At 45.0% G+C, this 15,958-nt stretch overlaps 1 protein-coding gene across 4 annotated transcripts in view; it reads left to right on the top strand.

Annotated features, from left to right (window-relative positions):
- The window catches only part of CHD3 (chromodomain helicase DNA binding protein 3), a 153,227-nt gene that overhangs the window by 62,480 nt on the left and 74,789 nt on the right, over positions 1 to 15,958 (top strand). For all 4 annotated transcript variants that reach the window (XM_073622962.1, XM_073622963.1, XM_073622961.1 and 1 more), the window contains 5 exons: positions 5,839 to 5,970; positions 7,817 to 7,916; positions 10,179 to 10,370; positions 14,801 to 15,001; positions 15,110 to 15,247. In XM_073622962.1, coding sequence (XP_073479063.1) covers positions 5,839 to 5,970; positions 7,817 to 7,916; positions 10,179 to 10,370; positions 14,801 to 15,001; positions 15,110 to 15,247 — 763 coding nt within the window. The remainder of the gene's footprint in view (positions 1 to 5,838; positions 5,971 to 7,816; positions 7,917 to 10,178; positions 10,371 to 14,800; positions 15,002 to 15,109; positions 15,248 to 15,958) is intronic.

Raw genomic sequence — 15,958 nt, 5'->3', positions numbered from 1 at the left:
CTTTGTTTACATCCGCGGCCTGGACGTGACGTCATAACATCGTGCCCGGGCCTCCGACAGTCATAGAGATGACTGGCCACTGGAAATCTCTATGGTCGTCATCAAGCGGCGGCGTATTCTTTCTCCGGGTCCCTAATGGCACGGGAGAGCCAGAAGAAGCACCGGATGGTGGCGGGAGGAGGGGGATGTCCCCTCCTGTCACCTGTAAGAACGATCAAGCGGCGGAACTGCCACTATGATCATTCTTATGGTCTCATATGACGTCTTTGGGCAGGAAGTGGTTATAACACTTTTTAATAAAGACAGACAGATGGTAACTCACATGGGTGAAGACAAAAACAGGCACATGTGTGAGTAAAGGATCCAGGGGCACAGTAGGGAACCGAGTGGTGGTTTCTCCTAATCTCCACTGGCCTCAGGAAGGAGTTGTGGCCGGCACATCTGTATGTATGGTACAGATGTAGCACTGCTTGACGAAGGAGCGTGGCTGCCCTAACATACGCAGCGCACTTGCTCAGAAACGCGTAGCACCTTAGTGACATCACTGCCCTACGCCGCTGTGCTCTATGCACTCCAGGCCTCGTTCTGGGATGATCACAACACGTTCCGGTACTTCCATCAACCGTTTGCAGCAAGGACCCAATGCTTTGCAGCAGCTTTGAGCGAGGGGCTTCTGACAGGTCACTGTCCTTATCCTCCAGGATTACCATACATACAGATGTGCCGGCCACACTTCTTCCTGAGACCAGTGGAGATTAGGAGAGACCACCACTCGCTCCCCTACTGTGCCCCTGGATGACCTGTTTTGGTGTTCACCCATGTGAGTTGCCATTTGTCTGTCTTTATTAAATAGTGTTTTAAACTTCTACACTTAGTGGCGCCTCCTTTTCTTTGTTGTTTTTAGCTTCGCTAGCATTTTGGCTTCTATTCCTTGTTAGTGGCAACCCTGAGTGTACGGACTTTATTATTATTATTTATTTCATTTTATATGGACTAATTATGGAACTTCTTTGGGTCATGTTGGAGCTGGTAATTTGTGCAGTCATATGGTTGTTCCCCTTCCAATAGAAAAGCAAACCATTTGACAGATAAGAATTACGCTGAATTCAGAGGATACTCATCTCACCATCATTGGATTCTCTGGTTTTATACTGTCTAGAGCAGGCATGTCCAAAGTCCGTTCTGGTTTCGGACGACCCGCCTGGTAACTTGTACATGTATATCTTTGGCCCCCAATGAATCCCCGCACTCCGGGGGGGGGGGGGGTCACAAAAGATGTACATGCTGGCTGCCTTGGAGGGAACAGGGAGGGGGTGGGGCGAGTGCCGTACCTACAGGTGAGTTTCCTGTTTACACGGCGGCCTCTGTAAAAGGAAGTTACGTCTCCTGCGCTGCCATCGGATGACTGTTCTGTCCTTCATAGGAGGCGGGACTTTCTATTAAAGAGGCTACCGAGAAAACAGGAGTTTCTCCTGTATGTCTGTTGGCACTCATCCCGCCCCCATCCCTGTCTCCTCTGAGGCTGAAGATGGGCACGAATCAGGCTGCATTAATAGCAATGGTGAGTCTGCATTCGTGTCAGTGGGGGGTGCTGCATTCATGACAATGGGGGTGCTGCATTCACGACAATGGGGGTGCTGCATTCATGACAATGGGGGGGGTTCATTCATGTCAATGGGGGGCGCTGCATTTATGACAATTCGGGTGCTGCATTCATGACAATTCGGGTGCTGCATTCATGGCAACGGGGTTTGCTGCATTCATGGAAACGGGGTTTGCTGCATTCATGGCAATGGGGTTTGCTGCATTCATGGCAATGGGGTTTGCTGCATTCATGGCAACGGCGGTGCTGCATTCATGGCAACGGGGTTTGCTGCATTCATGGCAACGGGGTTTGCTGCGTTCATGGCAACGGGGGGTGCTGCGTTCATGGCAACGGGGGGTGCTGCGTTCATGGCAACGCGCGTGCTGCATTCATGGCAACAGTGAGGCTGCATTCATGGCAACAGTGAGGCTGCATTCATGTCAATGGTGGGCTACATTCATGGCACTTGTGAGGCTGCAGATGGGCACTAATTAGGTTGCATTGATGGGCACTGACCCTTATTTTGCTTCACAGTTCTTTATTTAAAATTGAAGATTTTTTCCTGAAACTTCCTTCTTAAAGTGAAGGTGCGTCTTATAAGCCGATAAATAAGGTATATCCAAATAACACGCCCAAGCTCATCTCTTCACCACACACAGCCACAAAGGCAAGAGAATTCTTGTTGGGCCGTGTATTAGTGCTCGGACTAACACACTTGTGCTATGTACACACCATAGGATTTTCCGACAACAAAATCATGGATTTATTTCCGACGGATGTTGGCTGAAACTTGTCTTGCATATACACGGTCGCACAAATGTTGTCGGAAATTCCGAATGTGAAGAACGTGGCGACGTGCAAGACGTACGACGAGCTGAGAAAAATGAAGTTCAATAGTCAGTGCGGCTCTTCTGCTTGATTCCGAGCATGCGTGGAACTTTGTGCGTCGGAATTGTGTACACACGATCGGAATTTCCGACAACGGATTTTGTTGTCAGGAAATTTGGGAACCAGCTCTCAAATTTTTGTTGTCGGAAATTCCGACAACAAATGTCCGATGGAGCACACACACACGGTCGGAATTTCCGACAACAAGCTCCCATCGAACATTTGTTGTCGGAAAATCCTAGCGTGTGTACATAGCATAAGACCGAATTTAAACGGTTTAAAGAATGTCAGGCAAAATGGTCGGCCCCCACGCATGTTCACTTCACCAAATCTGGCCCTCTTTGAAAAAAGTTTGGACACCCCTGGCCTGGAGCCTTTTTGGTCTAAAACCTGAACTTTGGTTTGGAGGTAACTGTGAGGGATGAGCTGATGGAGAAAAGTAGAATACAGTTTTTTAGGTAGAGGCGTGATAGGCTTCCCTGAAGAGGTGGGCTTTCAGGGATCGCCTAAAGACAGATAGAGTAGAAGATAGCTGGGGAGACTGGGGTAATGAGTTCCAGAGGATGGGAGAGGCTGTGGAGAAGTCAAGGCAAGAGTGGGAGGAGGAGACGAGGGAGTTATAGAGCAGGAGGTCTTTAAAACGAGTGAAGAGGACGTTTTGGGTGATATTTTGAGATGAAGTTAGTGATGTAGCTGAGGACAGAGTTAAAGGCTTGTTAGGTCTAGGGGTACAGGAATAAGCTATAATACTTGCCTTCCTGGTCATGTGCAAGGTAAAGGCGTAATGTGCTAATATGTATCGCATACTAGCACATTATAAAAGACCAAACTTGAAATGAAACCCTCCAAGGGACCATGTCGCTGCAGGGGGCTTCCATCTTCACCAGGTCTTCCTTTCTGGGTTCACGGGCTGCGGCCGCTTGGACGACCGAGCCACGATGACATTACTCCTGCACATGCCCGCAGGAGTCACAGCTGCGGCACAAAGCTCTGAAGGAACGGCACGGGTATGGCAATCCTACAGAGCGCATGCGCCAGTGACTTCACCTGCTGCCCCTTACTAGAATATCTCCTAAACGGAGCACATTCAGGGGGTATTCATTTAACATACAGGTAAGCTTTATTATCCGCTTGCCGACCGCATCACGCAGATATACTGCGGCAGAATGGCTCGTACAGGCAGAATCACGTACCTTATACGTTCCCCTTTAAGAGGCGGCTAGCGGGTGGCAGGCTTTGTGGGTCGGGTTGCGGGTCCCGTGGACTCGATCGCCGTGGGGATACCCGCGGTCGCCTCACGGGGAGAAAGAACGGGGAGATGCTAATGTAAACAAGCATCTCCCTGTTCTGCCTAGTGACAGTGTCACTGATCTCTGCTCCCTGTCATCGGAGCAGAGATCAGTGACGTGTCACACACACAGCCATGCCCCCCACAGTTAGAAACACTCCCCAGGACACACTTAAGCCCTACACTGCCACCTAGTGGTTAACCCCTTCACTGCAAGTGTCGTTTACACAGGAATCCGTGCATTTGTATAGCACTGATTGCTGTATAAATGACAATGGTCCCAAAAATGTGTCAAAGATGTGTCCGCCATAATGTCGCAGTCACGATAAAAATCGCTGATCGCCGCCTTTAAAAAAAAAAAAATATTAATAAAAATGCCATAAAACTATCCCCTATTTTGTAAACGCTATAACTTTTGCGCAAACCAATCAATAATCGCTCATTGGGATTTTTTTTTACCAAAAATATGTAGAAGAATACGTATCGGCCTAAACTGAGGGAAAAACATTTTTTTTTGTATATTTTTGGGGGATATTTATTACACCAAAAAGTAAAAAATAATGCGTTTTTTTAAAATTGTCGCTCTTTTTTTGTTTATAGCGCAAAAAATAAAAACCGCAGAGGTGATCAAATACCACCAAAAGTAAGCTCTATTTGTGGGAAAAAAAGGACATCAATCTTGTTTGGGTGCCACGTCGCACGACCGCGCAATTGTCAGTTAAAGCGACGCAGTGCCGAATTACAAAAAGTGCTCTGCTCAGGAAGGGGGTAAATTCTAACGGGGCTGAAGTGGCTATAAGCTTATCTATAGGTAGAAATTAAAAAAATAAATAGAGTTTACTACCACTTTAACAAGAATATACCCCTTGCAGTGTGGAGGACCTACTGCAATTCTTAGTTTTTTAATTTTTTTTTTTCCGGGACTGGGGCTTTAAATACAGCCACGGCCGGGTGCACATACGCGAGTCGCGCTGCGCTCTGCTAGTGGCCAGGTAATCTTCTGGGATCTGTTATGTGTCTCAGAAGATTGCTGGCAGGGAGGGACCGCTTACATTGATGGTCAGAGGAAAGAATGTTCCTTACATTGGTGGTCAGTGGGAAGAATGTTCTCTACATTGGTGGTCAGAGGGAAGAATGTTCCTTACATTGATGGTCAGTGGGAAGAATTCTCCTTACATTGATGGTCAGTGGGAAGAATTCTCCTTACATTGATGGTCAGTGGGAAGAATTCTCCTTACATTGGTGGTCAGAGGGAAGAATGCTCCTTACATTGGTGGTCAGTGGGAAGAATTCTCCTTACATTGGTGGTCAGAGGGAAGAATGTTCCTTACATTGATGGTCAGTGGGAAGAATTCTCCTTACATTGATGGTCAGTGGGAAGAATTCTCCTTACATTGGTGGTCAGAGGGAAGAATGTTCCTTACATTGATGGTCAGTGGGAAGAATTCTCCTTACATTGATGGTCAGTGGGAAGAATTCTCCTTACATTGGTGGTCAGAGGGAAGAATGTTCCTTACATTGATGGTCAGTGGGAAGAATTCTCCTTACATTGATGGTCAGTGGGAAGAATTCTCCTTACATTGATGGTCAGTGGGAAGAATTCTCCTTACATTGGTGGTCAGAGGGAAGAATGTTCCTTACATTGGTGATCAGTGGGGAGAATGCTCCTTACATTGGTGGTCAGAGGGAAGAATGCTCCTTACATTGGTGGTCAGAGGGAAGAATGCTCCTTACATTGGTGGTCAGAGGGAAGAATGCTCCTTATATTGGTGGTCAGAGGGTAGAATGTTCTCTACATTGGTGGTCAGAGGGAAGAATACACCTTATATTGGTGGTTAGTAACTTATATTGATAGCTGAATGGTCACTGGTGTCATTGGTCACTTATCTGAGAAGCAGAAATCACTCATTGCTTTAGGAACCCCTAGCAATCTCTGGAGGAACGTTGGGGTTCCAATGAACCCTGGTTGAGAAAGGCCGGCCTCGAGCAACTCTTAACTTTTTTTTCTATTTAGTCAAAAAGCATACAATGTGAACATGTGACATTGAGGTCTGTGGTGTCTGTCTTTGTCCTGCAGCGTGGACAAGAGAGGGAATTACAGCTATCTGGTGAAATGGAGGGATTTGTCCTATGACCAGTCTACGTGGGAGGAGGACAACATGAAACTGCCCGACGTCAACTACCACAAACAGATGTACTGGCAACACAGGTACCAGTCGCTTGTCTCACCTGAATTTCTGATAATGGGGGATTCTGGGAAAGAGGCTGAGAAAGCACCCATCCCATGCAGCTTTATTCCCTTACAGGATAGTCATGGTTGTGACTTTCTGTTAGTGGAAACCTGTTTTGAAATTTGATTAAATGGTGGTTTACATGTAGTGGTGAGGGGTGAACATTAAAGTGGTAATAACCCCAAAAGCAAACATTTATTATATTGCAGCCTACCCATTTTTTTTAGATATAACGGCTGCACCCGTTTTCTTTTTAGGCTTTCTTTCTTCTGTTTTCACCTGGTGATCCAGCCAAGTAAGCCTGTTGTTTTTCAAAAGAACAAGCTCTCCAGCAGAATGTAGCAGTTAGAAGGATGAGACAAATCAGTTACCATTGAGAGGGGTTGCTACAATGATCAGCTTTTATTTATCTAGGTAAAACTTTTAGGGCCCTTTCACACTGGGATGGTTTGCAGGCGCTATTGCGCTAAAAATAGCACCTCCAAACCGACCTGAAATAGCCGCTGCTGTCTCTCCAGTGTGAAAGCCTCGAGGGGTTTCACACTGGAGTGGTGCACTAGCAGGACGGAAGAAAAAGTCCTGCAAGCCGCATCTTCTGAGCGGTGAAAGAGCGGTGTATACAATCAGTGGGGCAGCGCGTCTACACCAACGGCAAAGCGCCTCTAACCCTTTCTTGACGAATGCCGCCACTAAAACTACAGTAAAGCGCCCCTAATAATAGCGGCGCTTTACCGCCGACGCACCTCCCGCCCCAGTGTGAAAGGGGCCTGAGGTGCTTCTAAACTGTCAGTAAAACATTTGAGCGCTTTTGAAGAGCTTTTCAGGCACTTTTAAAGAGCTTTCCATTCATTTCAATGGAGAGTGGCGTTTTTTCAGCGCCCTGCCAGCACACTGCCTCAGTGTGAAAGCATTCATTGATTTTAATGGAAATAGGTTTTTGTGAGCTTTTCAGGCGTTTTTTTTAGCGTGAAAATGCCTCAGTGTAAAAGGGGTCTCATTCTAAGGCCCCTTTCACACTGAGGCGCTTCTAAACTGCCAGTAAAACAATGAGCGCTTTTGAAGAGCTTTTCAGGGGCTTTTGAAGAGCTTTCCATTCATTTCAATGGAGAGGGGCATTTTTTTCACCGCCCCTCCAGCGCAATGCCCCAGTGTGAAAGCATTCATTGATTTTAATGGAAATAGGTTTTCGTGAGCTTTTCAGGTGCTTTTTTTTTTTTTTTTAAGCAAGAAAGCACCTGAAAAGCGCCTCAGTGTGAAAGGGGTCTAAAAGGGAGAGTAGAGGAAAGTGGCGTTTGGTTTTAATTTGTTAGTGTCTAAATCTAAATCTGCTAGTACATTTAACACTCCCTTCCCCCCAGACTGACAATGCTGCTGTCCAAATGTGCCCCCAGTGCTCCTTCATCCAGAGTGGGGGTGCCATAATATAGGACAGTGATGGTGAACCTTGGCACCCCAGATGTTTTGGAACTACATATCCCATAATGCTCAACTACACTGCGGAGTGCATGAGCATCATGGGAAATGTAGTTCCAAAACATCTGGGGTGCCAAGGTTCACCATCACTGATATAGGAGGTATGTTACTGGGCAGATCACCAGGTGAGAACAGAGCAGGAAAAAAGCCTTAAAAAAAAGGAAAATTAATGTAGCCACCACATCTAATGATTGGTATGCTGCAAAGTAGTATGTTTTTGGTTTGGCGTTTAATACCGCTTTAATACTCCTTGAATAAAATAAATGTAAAAAGAACAAAACATTAATAAGACTCCACCTTGATGCTTACCTTATTCCTGGGTCATCCATTCACCTGCCTTCTGTCTTTCAGAGAACAGATTATGGGAGAGAGTGCCCTCTGCCCCCCTCAGTTCAAGATGAACCTCAAGGAATCATTCATGCACGCTGTGCCCAGCTCCCCCACCAGCGATGTAAGTACACCTCCTGACAAAACACTGAGGGCGCCATAAAGCAGCTGTATCGCATTACTGTGGCCCTACACCCGCTTCAAAGAGGAAGTAAACACTGAGGGGTTTTACTTCCTCTTTTGTTCCCTGGAAAGTAAAAGCATAATGGGCTAGTATTTATCGCATCGCATACTAGCCCCATTATGTGCCACTTACCTGCAAACGAAGCCCGCGATGTCCCCCGCTGGTGGCCACGTCTATCTTCACCCCTCTTCCTTCCGGCTCTGCGACTGGCCCGGAGTCACGTGACGTCACTCCCACGCATGCGCGCGGGAGCCGACAGTCGCGGCACGGGCCCTGTAGAACGGGCGCGATCGTGCCCTTTCTTCAGTGCACATGCGCCGATGACGTTGGCGCAAGAGTATATGGCAATTATCTCCTAAACCGTGCAGGTTTAAGAGATATTTACAGTACCTAAAGGTAAGCCTTATTATAGGCGTACCTGTAGGTAAAAGTGGTCTGTAAGGGTTTGCAACCACTTTAACCGCTTGTTGAGCGTATAACGTACATATACAGTGGCAAGGAGGCTCTGCTGCACAGGATCATGCATGATCCTGCACTTCCGGGTCTGAGGCACGAATGCGCGCTGCCGGCGACCCGCTCCCGCTGTGATTATACACAGCAGGAGCTGCTCTGCGGGTACTGCGGACCCAATGCACCCGCCAATCATTAGGCAGAGAGCCAGAACGGCGATCTGCCTATGTAAACAAGGCAGATCACCGTCCTGTCAGCAGGGAAGGCATGGATTCTGTGTTCCTGCAAAGCAGAGACATGAATCCATGCCTTCCCCTAGTCAAAGCACCTCCTCCACTGTACACAGACACTGGTCAAGCACAGTTAACCCTTTGATCGCCCACTAATTTTAAACCCCTTCCCAGCCAGTGTGATTAGTACAGTGACAGTGTATGATTTTAGCGCTGATCACTCTATTAGTGTCACTGGTTCCCAAAACAGTTTTCCCTGACTGTTCGCTGCAATGTCGTAGCCCTGCTTTAAGTCGCTGATCGCCGCCATTACTAGTAAAAAAAAAAAAAGCCCCAAAAATTCCAGTATATATCCCATAGTTTGCAGACGCTATAACTTTTGCACAAACCAATCAATATACGCTTATTGGAATTTTCTATATGAAAAACATATAACAGAATACATATTGGCCTAAACTCATGAAGAAATTTGATTTTTGTAAATTTTTTTATTGGATATGTTTTATAGCAGAAAGTAAAAAATATAGTTTGCCGTTCTTGTTTTGCTTATAGCGCAGAAAATAAAAACCCCAGAGGTGATCAACTACCACCAAAAGACAGATCTATTTGTGGGAAATACATATTTTCCTTAATTTATGAAGAAATTTGACTTTTTACATTTTTTTTTTTATTCAATATGTTTTATAGCAGAAAGTAAAAAATATTGTTTTTTTTTCTCAAAATTATCTTAAAAAATAAGAGGTGATCAAATACCACCAAAAGAAAGCTCTATCTGTGAGGAAAAAAAGGACAAATTATATTTGGGTACAGCGTCGCACGACCGCGCAATTGTCAGTTAAAATAACGCAGTCCGTGTCGCAAAACAAATGGCCTGGTCATGAGGGGGGGGGGGGGGGGGGGGATCTGGTGGTCAAGTAGTTAACCACTTCAGCTCTGGAAGGTTTTACCGCCTTCCTGACCAGGCCATTTTTTTATGATATGGCACTGCGTTATTTTAACTGACAATTGCGCGGTCGTGCGCATTTGATCACCTCTGCGTTTTTTTTTTTTTTGCAATATAAACAAAACAAGAGCGACAATTTTGAAAAAAAAAACAATATTTTTTACTTTCTGCTATAAAACATATCCAATAAAAAAAAAATTAAAAAATCACATTTCTTCATCAGTTTAGGCCAATATGTTTTCTGCTACATATTTTTGGTAAAAAAAAAATCCCAATAAGCGTATATTGATTGGTTTTGCGCAAAAGTTATAGCGTCTACAAAATAGGGAATATATTTATGGCATTTTTATTTATTGACAAAGCATTAATGTGCAACAAGTGTGAAGTGTAATGTCTCTATTTCTTATTTTGGACTGGTGTTTTATTGGTTAATGCGCCGCACTTTTTTTATTATGATTTTATTTTGAGGTGATTTGATTATCCTTCAGTGTTCAGCAAGCAATTCATCTTCTGTTTTCTATTTTGTTTGTTTGCCCTGATTGTACCTGTTCATTAATGTCTATAATGACTCTTACACAGACCACAGTGAAATATGAAGCTCAGCCGCAGTTTGTGACCGCCACAGGAGGTACCCTGCACATGTACCAGCTGGAGGGGCTGAACTGGCTGCGCTTCTCCTGGGCCCAGGGCACAGATACCATCCTGGCAGATGAGATGGGTCTAGGGAAGACCATACAGACCATCGTGTTCCTGTATTCCCTGTATAAAGAGGTAAGACAAGATGATACGTCTGCCCAAGTGTCTGTATGTCACATGCCTACATCAATACCTAAATCATTTTTGTTAAAACCCTGGACACGCTACTTATCACCTTTTATTTGGGCCACCCATAGGCGGAAACTTAAGTTCTCCACTCTGCAGCGCCCTAAGGCTGTTTCTGGCATTGCCTAACTTATATTATTATTATTTGGCTGGGTAGCTACGCCATCTGACAGACTGGTTGGGACCGGCTACGCCTGCGGTGGTTGAGTCATATCTCGCCTATGTCCTTAACCACTTCAGCCCCGGAAAATTTGGCTGCTCAATGACCAGGCCTTTTTTTTCGATACGGCACTACGTCACTTTAACTGGGAATTGTGCGGTCATGCGACGTTGTACCCAAACAAAATTCAGGACCTCCTTCCTGCTGGTGAGACCCCTCCATTGATAACTAAAGATCTATAATGAGGAATCGGGACCTCCTTCTTCCTGCTGGTGATTCCTTTTAGTGATACAAAGATCTATATAGAAGAATTAGGAGCTCCTTCCTGCTGGTGATCCCTTTTAGTGATATAAAGATCTATATAGAGAAATCAGGACCTCCTTCCTCCTGCTGGTGATATAAAGATCTATCTATATAGAGGAATCAGGAGCTCCTTCCTCCTGCTTGTGATCCCTCTGGTGATACAAAGATCTATATAGAAGAATTAGGAGCTCCTTCCTCCTGCTGTGATATCTGTATAAGTGCAAAAAAATACCTGTTGATTTTGCAGTGTCGCCCTAGGACAGGAATTGTGTTATTGGCAGGATCACAAGGAGAATTTAGCCACTTGACGAACGTAATACTTATATACATGTGTTGTGGTTTACCAGGGTTATGACTGAAACTATCAGCCATAACCCCCCTATTTCTATTTTCACCTGGCAGCTGGCTATCTCATGAAAGCGCTCCGAGTGGCTCATTAGACGTCCCCCCCCTCCTTCTGCTATTTGGCAGTGTTTCTCAGGCTTACCCGGTGCGGCCGGCTGGTCACAGAGGCGAACAGAGACCGGATCGTCTCAGATTGCCTATATGACCTTGGAGGACCAAAGCGACATCGTGACAAACAATTTTTTTTTTTTTTCAATTCCTAGGCGCCAACAGTACGCAAATATGTGCCCTCTTGGAGGGTGGGCTCTGGTGCCCAGCAGCTGCATATTTGTATACCAATTAGCAGACACAGATGTGCCAAGAGCGCGCACCCTGCATGCTGTGACAGTCTCGGTGGTCACATGATCATTAACCCTGCCCTTCCTCCCGGGATCTGAAACCTCTTAATCAGTTCCTGCTTGGCCAATAGCAGATTAACGGCTAGGCGGGTGCCTTCCCATCCTGACTCGATGTCATATGACGTCCTGTCATGCTGCGCCAATCACGGGGCCGCGCAGCAGCGTGATCTGTCACCGCGGGACACGGCCGATGACCAATCAGAGTACCAGCTCGTTGCTGGTACCATGTGACCGCCGTGACGAGTCACATGACAGTTGTAAACAATGGATGGCTTCCTTTCAAGCCATCCATGTGTACATTGTGTTTCTAGCTGTGATTGGTCAGTGTGATCACATGGTACAGACAGGGCCAATAACAACCCAAGTGATTAGCGTTGACTAATCACAACAAAACAGACTGAATTAATCAAATGCTTGCTTATACCAATGTAATGCACTGCTATAAGCAAACATAACGTGTAAAAAAAAATAAAAAATCCTGACCACTCCCCCAGAGTTGTGCAAGGATACTATGGTAACAATATATTGCTCTGGTCACAGTGTGTTAAAAAAATAAAAAATATCGGAAAAAATCTTTATAGGGGAAAAAAAAAAAACCTTTTTTTTTTTCCGTACTGTCACCAGTCAGTGTCCCTGATCACCGCCACACCCGTTATATGATGACATTGTACTGCACTGGTGACAGTATGTAAAAAATAAATAAAACAAAAAATTTTTTTTTTTATTTCTTCATTTTCCAAAAAATAATGACAACAAAATTACAGCTTCAAAAAACTCGCCATTCCTCTTACTAAATACCTTGGACTGTCTATTTTCCAAAAAGGGGTCATTTGGGGGTATTTGTACTGTTCTGGCATCTTTGTGCCTCAAGAAATGAGATCAGGCCGTCAGTACTGATTGATTTTCAGATATATCCCATAGTTTGTGGACTCTATAACTTTCCTACATACTAAATAATATACACTGATTTGGGTTATTTTCACCAAAGAAATGTAGAAAAATACATTTTGGGCTAAATTTATGAAAAACAATTATTTATTTGCAGAATTTTATAACCGAAACGAAGAGAAATGAATTTTTTTCCCCAAATTTATTTTTTTTCGTTTAATTAGCAAAACATAAAAAACCCAGTGGTGATTTAATACCACCAAAAGAAAGCTCTATTTGTGTAAACAAAATAAGAAAAATGTAGTTTTGGGTACAGTGTAGCATGACCGCGCAATTGTCATTCAAAGTGTGACAGCGCTGAAAGCTGAAATTTGGCCTGGGCAGGAAGTGGGTAAAAGTGCCCGGTATTAAAGTGGTTAAAGGGCCGGGAGGCGCTGGCGCAAAGGGGTTAAAGAAAAAGAACAAATTTAAAAAAAAAATTTTTTTTATATTTTACTTTTAAAGGTAAAGGAGAGATTTGAGGTCTTTTTAACCACAGATCTCTTCATAAAGGACCTGTCATCCTTATTTTTACTACATCACATGTATCGACTGGTAATCTGCGATTACGTTCCTTGTAATAGAAATAAGGCTGGGTTCACACATATGCGAGTTGGATGTTGGTTTCTCCGCATCCAATTCACCAATTCGCATGACAGGAGAGTGTGAACAGCTCCCAAGGGGGCCGGTTTACACATCTCCGGGGCTGCTGCGGTCCGGGTTTAAAAAGGTTCCCGTGCGTCTTTGGTTCGGATTCAAGTGCGAATTAAGGTAAAGATTCAGACCTGATTCACACCTGAATCGGTGAACAGGAACGCACCAGACCCCCTGCTATGAACTGTGGCCGCAGCATATGTGAACCCAGCCTAAAAGTGATCAAAAAGAAAAAAATTTAAAAGGGACAGTGTAAAAAAAAAAAAAATTAAAGCGCCTCCATCCCTCCATGCTCGTACGCAGCAGCAAACACATATGTACGTTGCGTACTCTTAATATAAACGGTGTGCGCACCACATATGTGAGGTATCACTTCGAATGTTAGAACGAGAGCAATAATTCTAGCGCAAAACCTCCTCTGTAACTCTAAACAAGTAATCTTTTAAAACATTTTTAAAATGTCACCTATGGAGATTTTTAAATACCATAGTTTGACGCCATTCCATGAGCCTGTGCAATTTTAAAGTGTGACAAGTTAGGTATCTTATTTACTCGGCGTAACATCATCTTTTCTATTTTACAAAAAAATTGGGGTAAATATTGTGTTTTTTTTTTTTAAATTCATTAAACTGTATTTTTTTCCAAGAAATTGCATTTGAACATACCATGTGACATAAAAAATTGCAACGATCGTCATTTTATTCCCTAGAGTCTCTGCTAAAAAATATATAATGTTTGGGGGTTCCAAGTAATTTTCCAGCAAAAGATACTGATTTAAACTTGTAAACAAGAAGTGCCAGAAAAGGCCTGGTCTTCAAGTGGATGAAGGAAATATTGACTGAAAAAATGTAAAGTAATGCAGTGATCACATGTAGCGACTGGTAATCTGCGATATATAACATTTTTGTTCTTGGGTTTAGATGAACTTTAGCTGCTTTGCTGTCTAGGAGAATCTGCATCTGTGCTAACGTCAGAAAATTTGTCTGAACCTGGGAGGACTGTTGATATGCAAATGACCGAACGTTTGTCACACATTGGGGGTTTTGCTGTCTAGTCATTATTCTTACCTGTAGCTCTTGCTTAAAGCTAAGTTCCACTCAAAAGTGGAACTTCTGCTTATCCGTCTCCTCCCCCGGTGCCACATTTTGCACCTTTCAGGGGGGAAGGGGGCATGGGTACCTGTTTTTGACAGGTACCATTACCCTCTTCCGGGAAACGGGGCTGCGGCGCTGTCTCTCGGAAGTTCGGCCCCCCTCCTCCTTCCTCTGCCTCCAGACCAATTAAAAAAGTACAGCGCACTTCGCAGTAGGGAACTGGCTGTCAAGCCGAAAGGCTTCACTGCCGCCGGGTTCGCTTACCAGGAATGGCGGCGGCTGCACCCAACAGCCGTTCTGCTGGGGTGCCAACATCGCGGGCTCCCTGGACAGGTAAGGGTCTTAAGGTTAAAAGTCAGCAGCTGCAGTATTTTTAGCGGCTGACTTTTAATTTTTCGTGGGGGGGCTGGACCTCCTCTTTAAGCTGCTTTGGCGTGCAAATTGTGTGTTGGAAATGAGGGCTTCACTTTGTGCTTTTTTTTTTTCTGTCTTCGCCAGGGTCATACAAGAGGTCCTTTCCTTGTAAGTGCGCCATTGTCCACCATCATCAACTGGGAGCGAGAGTTCCAGATGTGGGCGCCCGACTTCTACGTTGTTACCTATACAGGGGACAAGGACAGCCGATCTGTCACCCGAGAAAACGAGTTCTCCTACCAGGACAACGTCATAAAGGGAGGGAAGAAAGCCTTCAAGATGAAGGTGGGATGTTGGTGGATGTCGATCTATAGTCCAAAGAGTGTCTTGGGTTTTGATCCTTTGAGCTTTCCCTTTGCACGACTTTATGTTGTTTTGACTCTCGTTATTTAGGCTCAAGCCCAGGTCAAGTTCCACGTGCTGCTTACTTCCTATGAGCTGGTGACGATTGATCAGGCTGCTCTGGGATCCATTACTTGGGCCTGTCTGGTGGTGGATGAAGCTCACCGCCTGAAGAACAACCAGTCAAAGGTGTGTCCGGAAGCCATCAACAGTAAGGGCAACCTCCGTGCACCCTGCGCTGTTTGTAAAGCAGACCTAGACTCATAAGGGCTCAGTAGGCATGTTCTTATTGGCAATAGCTCCAGACAGGTTTTTCTTTTCATAATCTGGTGCTTATATGGAATAATGAAGTACCTGGTTCATGAAGACGCTTGAAGCGCCGCTCCAAGCTGAGGCTGAAATGTCTCCCTACCGGAATGGGAGCAGGCATCAAAGTTCCCTCATCCAGAAGTGTCAAGCTGTGTAATATAGGACGTGGCTCAGACATTATGTGGCCTCAGCCAGAGCTGCTCCTTGACGCGTTTCGCCCAGCCCACCGGTGGGAGAGATGAAACACATTGGGGGGTGTGGCCGGAGCAGTGCTGGCTGAAGCCACATCATTTAATACACTTCATCGGCACTGGGTGGGTCTTAGCGGTGACCTTTATTACACAAATATAACTGGTTGTTGTACATTACAGTAAAGCAGGCCATAGATTACCGTATATACTCGAGTATAAGCCGAGTTTTTCAGCCCATATTTGAGGCTGAAAACCCCCCCCTCGGCTTATACTCGAGTCAGGGTCTTGAGTGAGGGTGCAGCCTCACTGTGCCCATCTGCAGCCGTACCTTTGATTGCTAAAACAGCAGGTGTCTCCCGCTGTGTTATGCAGTCTGTTCGGCACTGTCCGTTGTAATAAA

This window comes from Aquarana catesbeiana, linkage group LG03 (assembly GCF_042186555.1).
Source record: "Aquarana catesbeiana isolate 2022-GZ linkage group LG03, ASM4218655v1, whole genome shotgun sequence".
In the NCBI taxonomy this organism is placed as follows: domain Eukaryota; kingdom Metazoa; phylum Chordata; class Amphibia; order Anura; family Ranidae; genus Aquarana; species Aquarana catesbeiana.
Note: the sequence above shows the minus strand (reverse complement) of the source record. Positions and strands in the feature narration are given on the sequence as shown.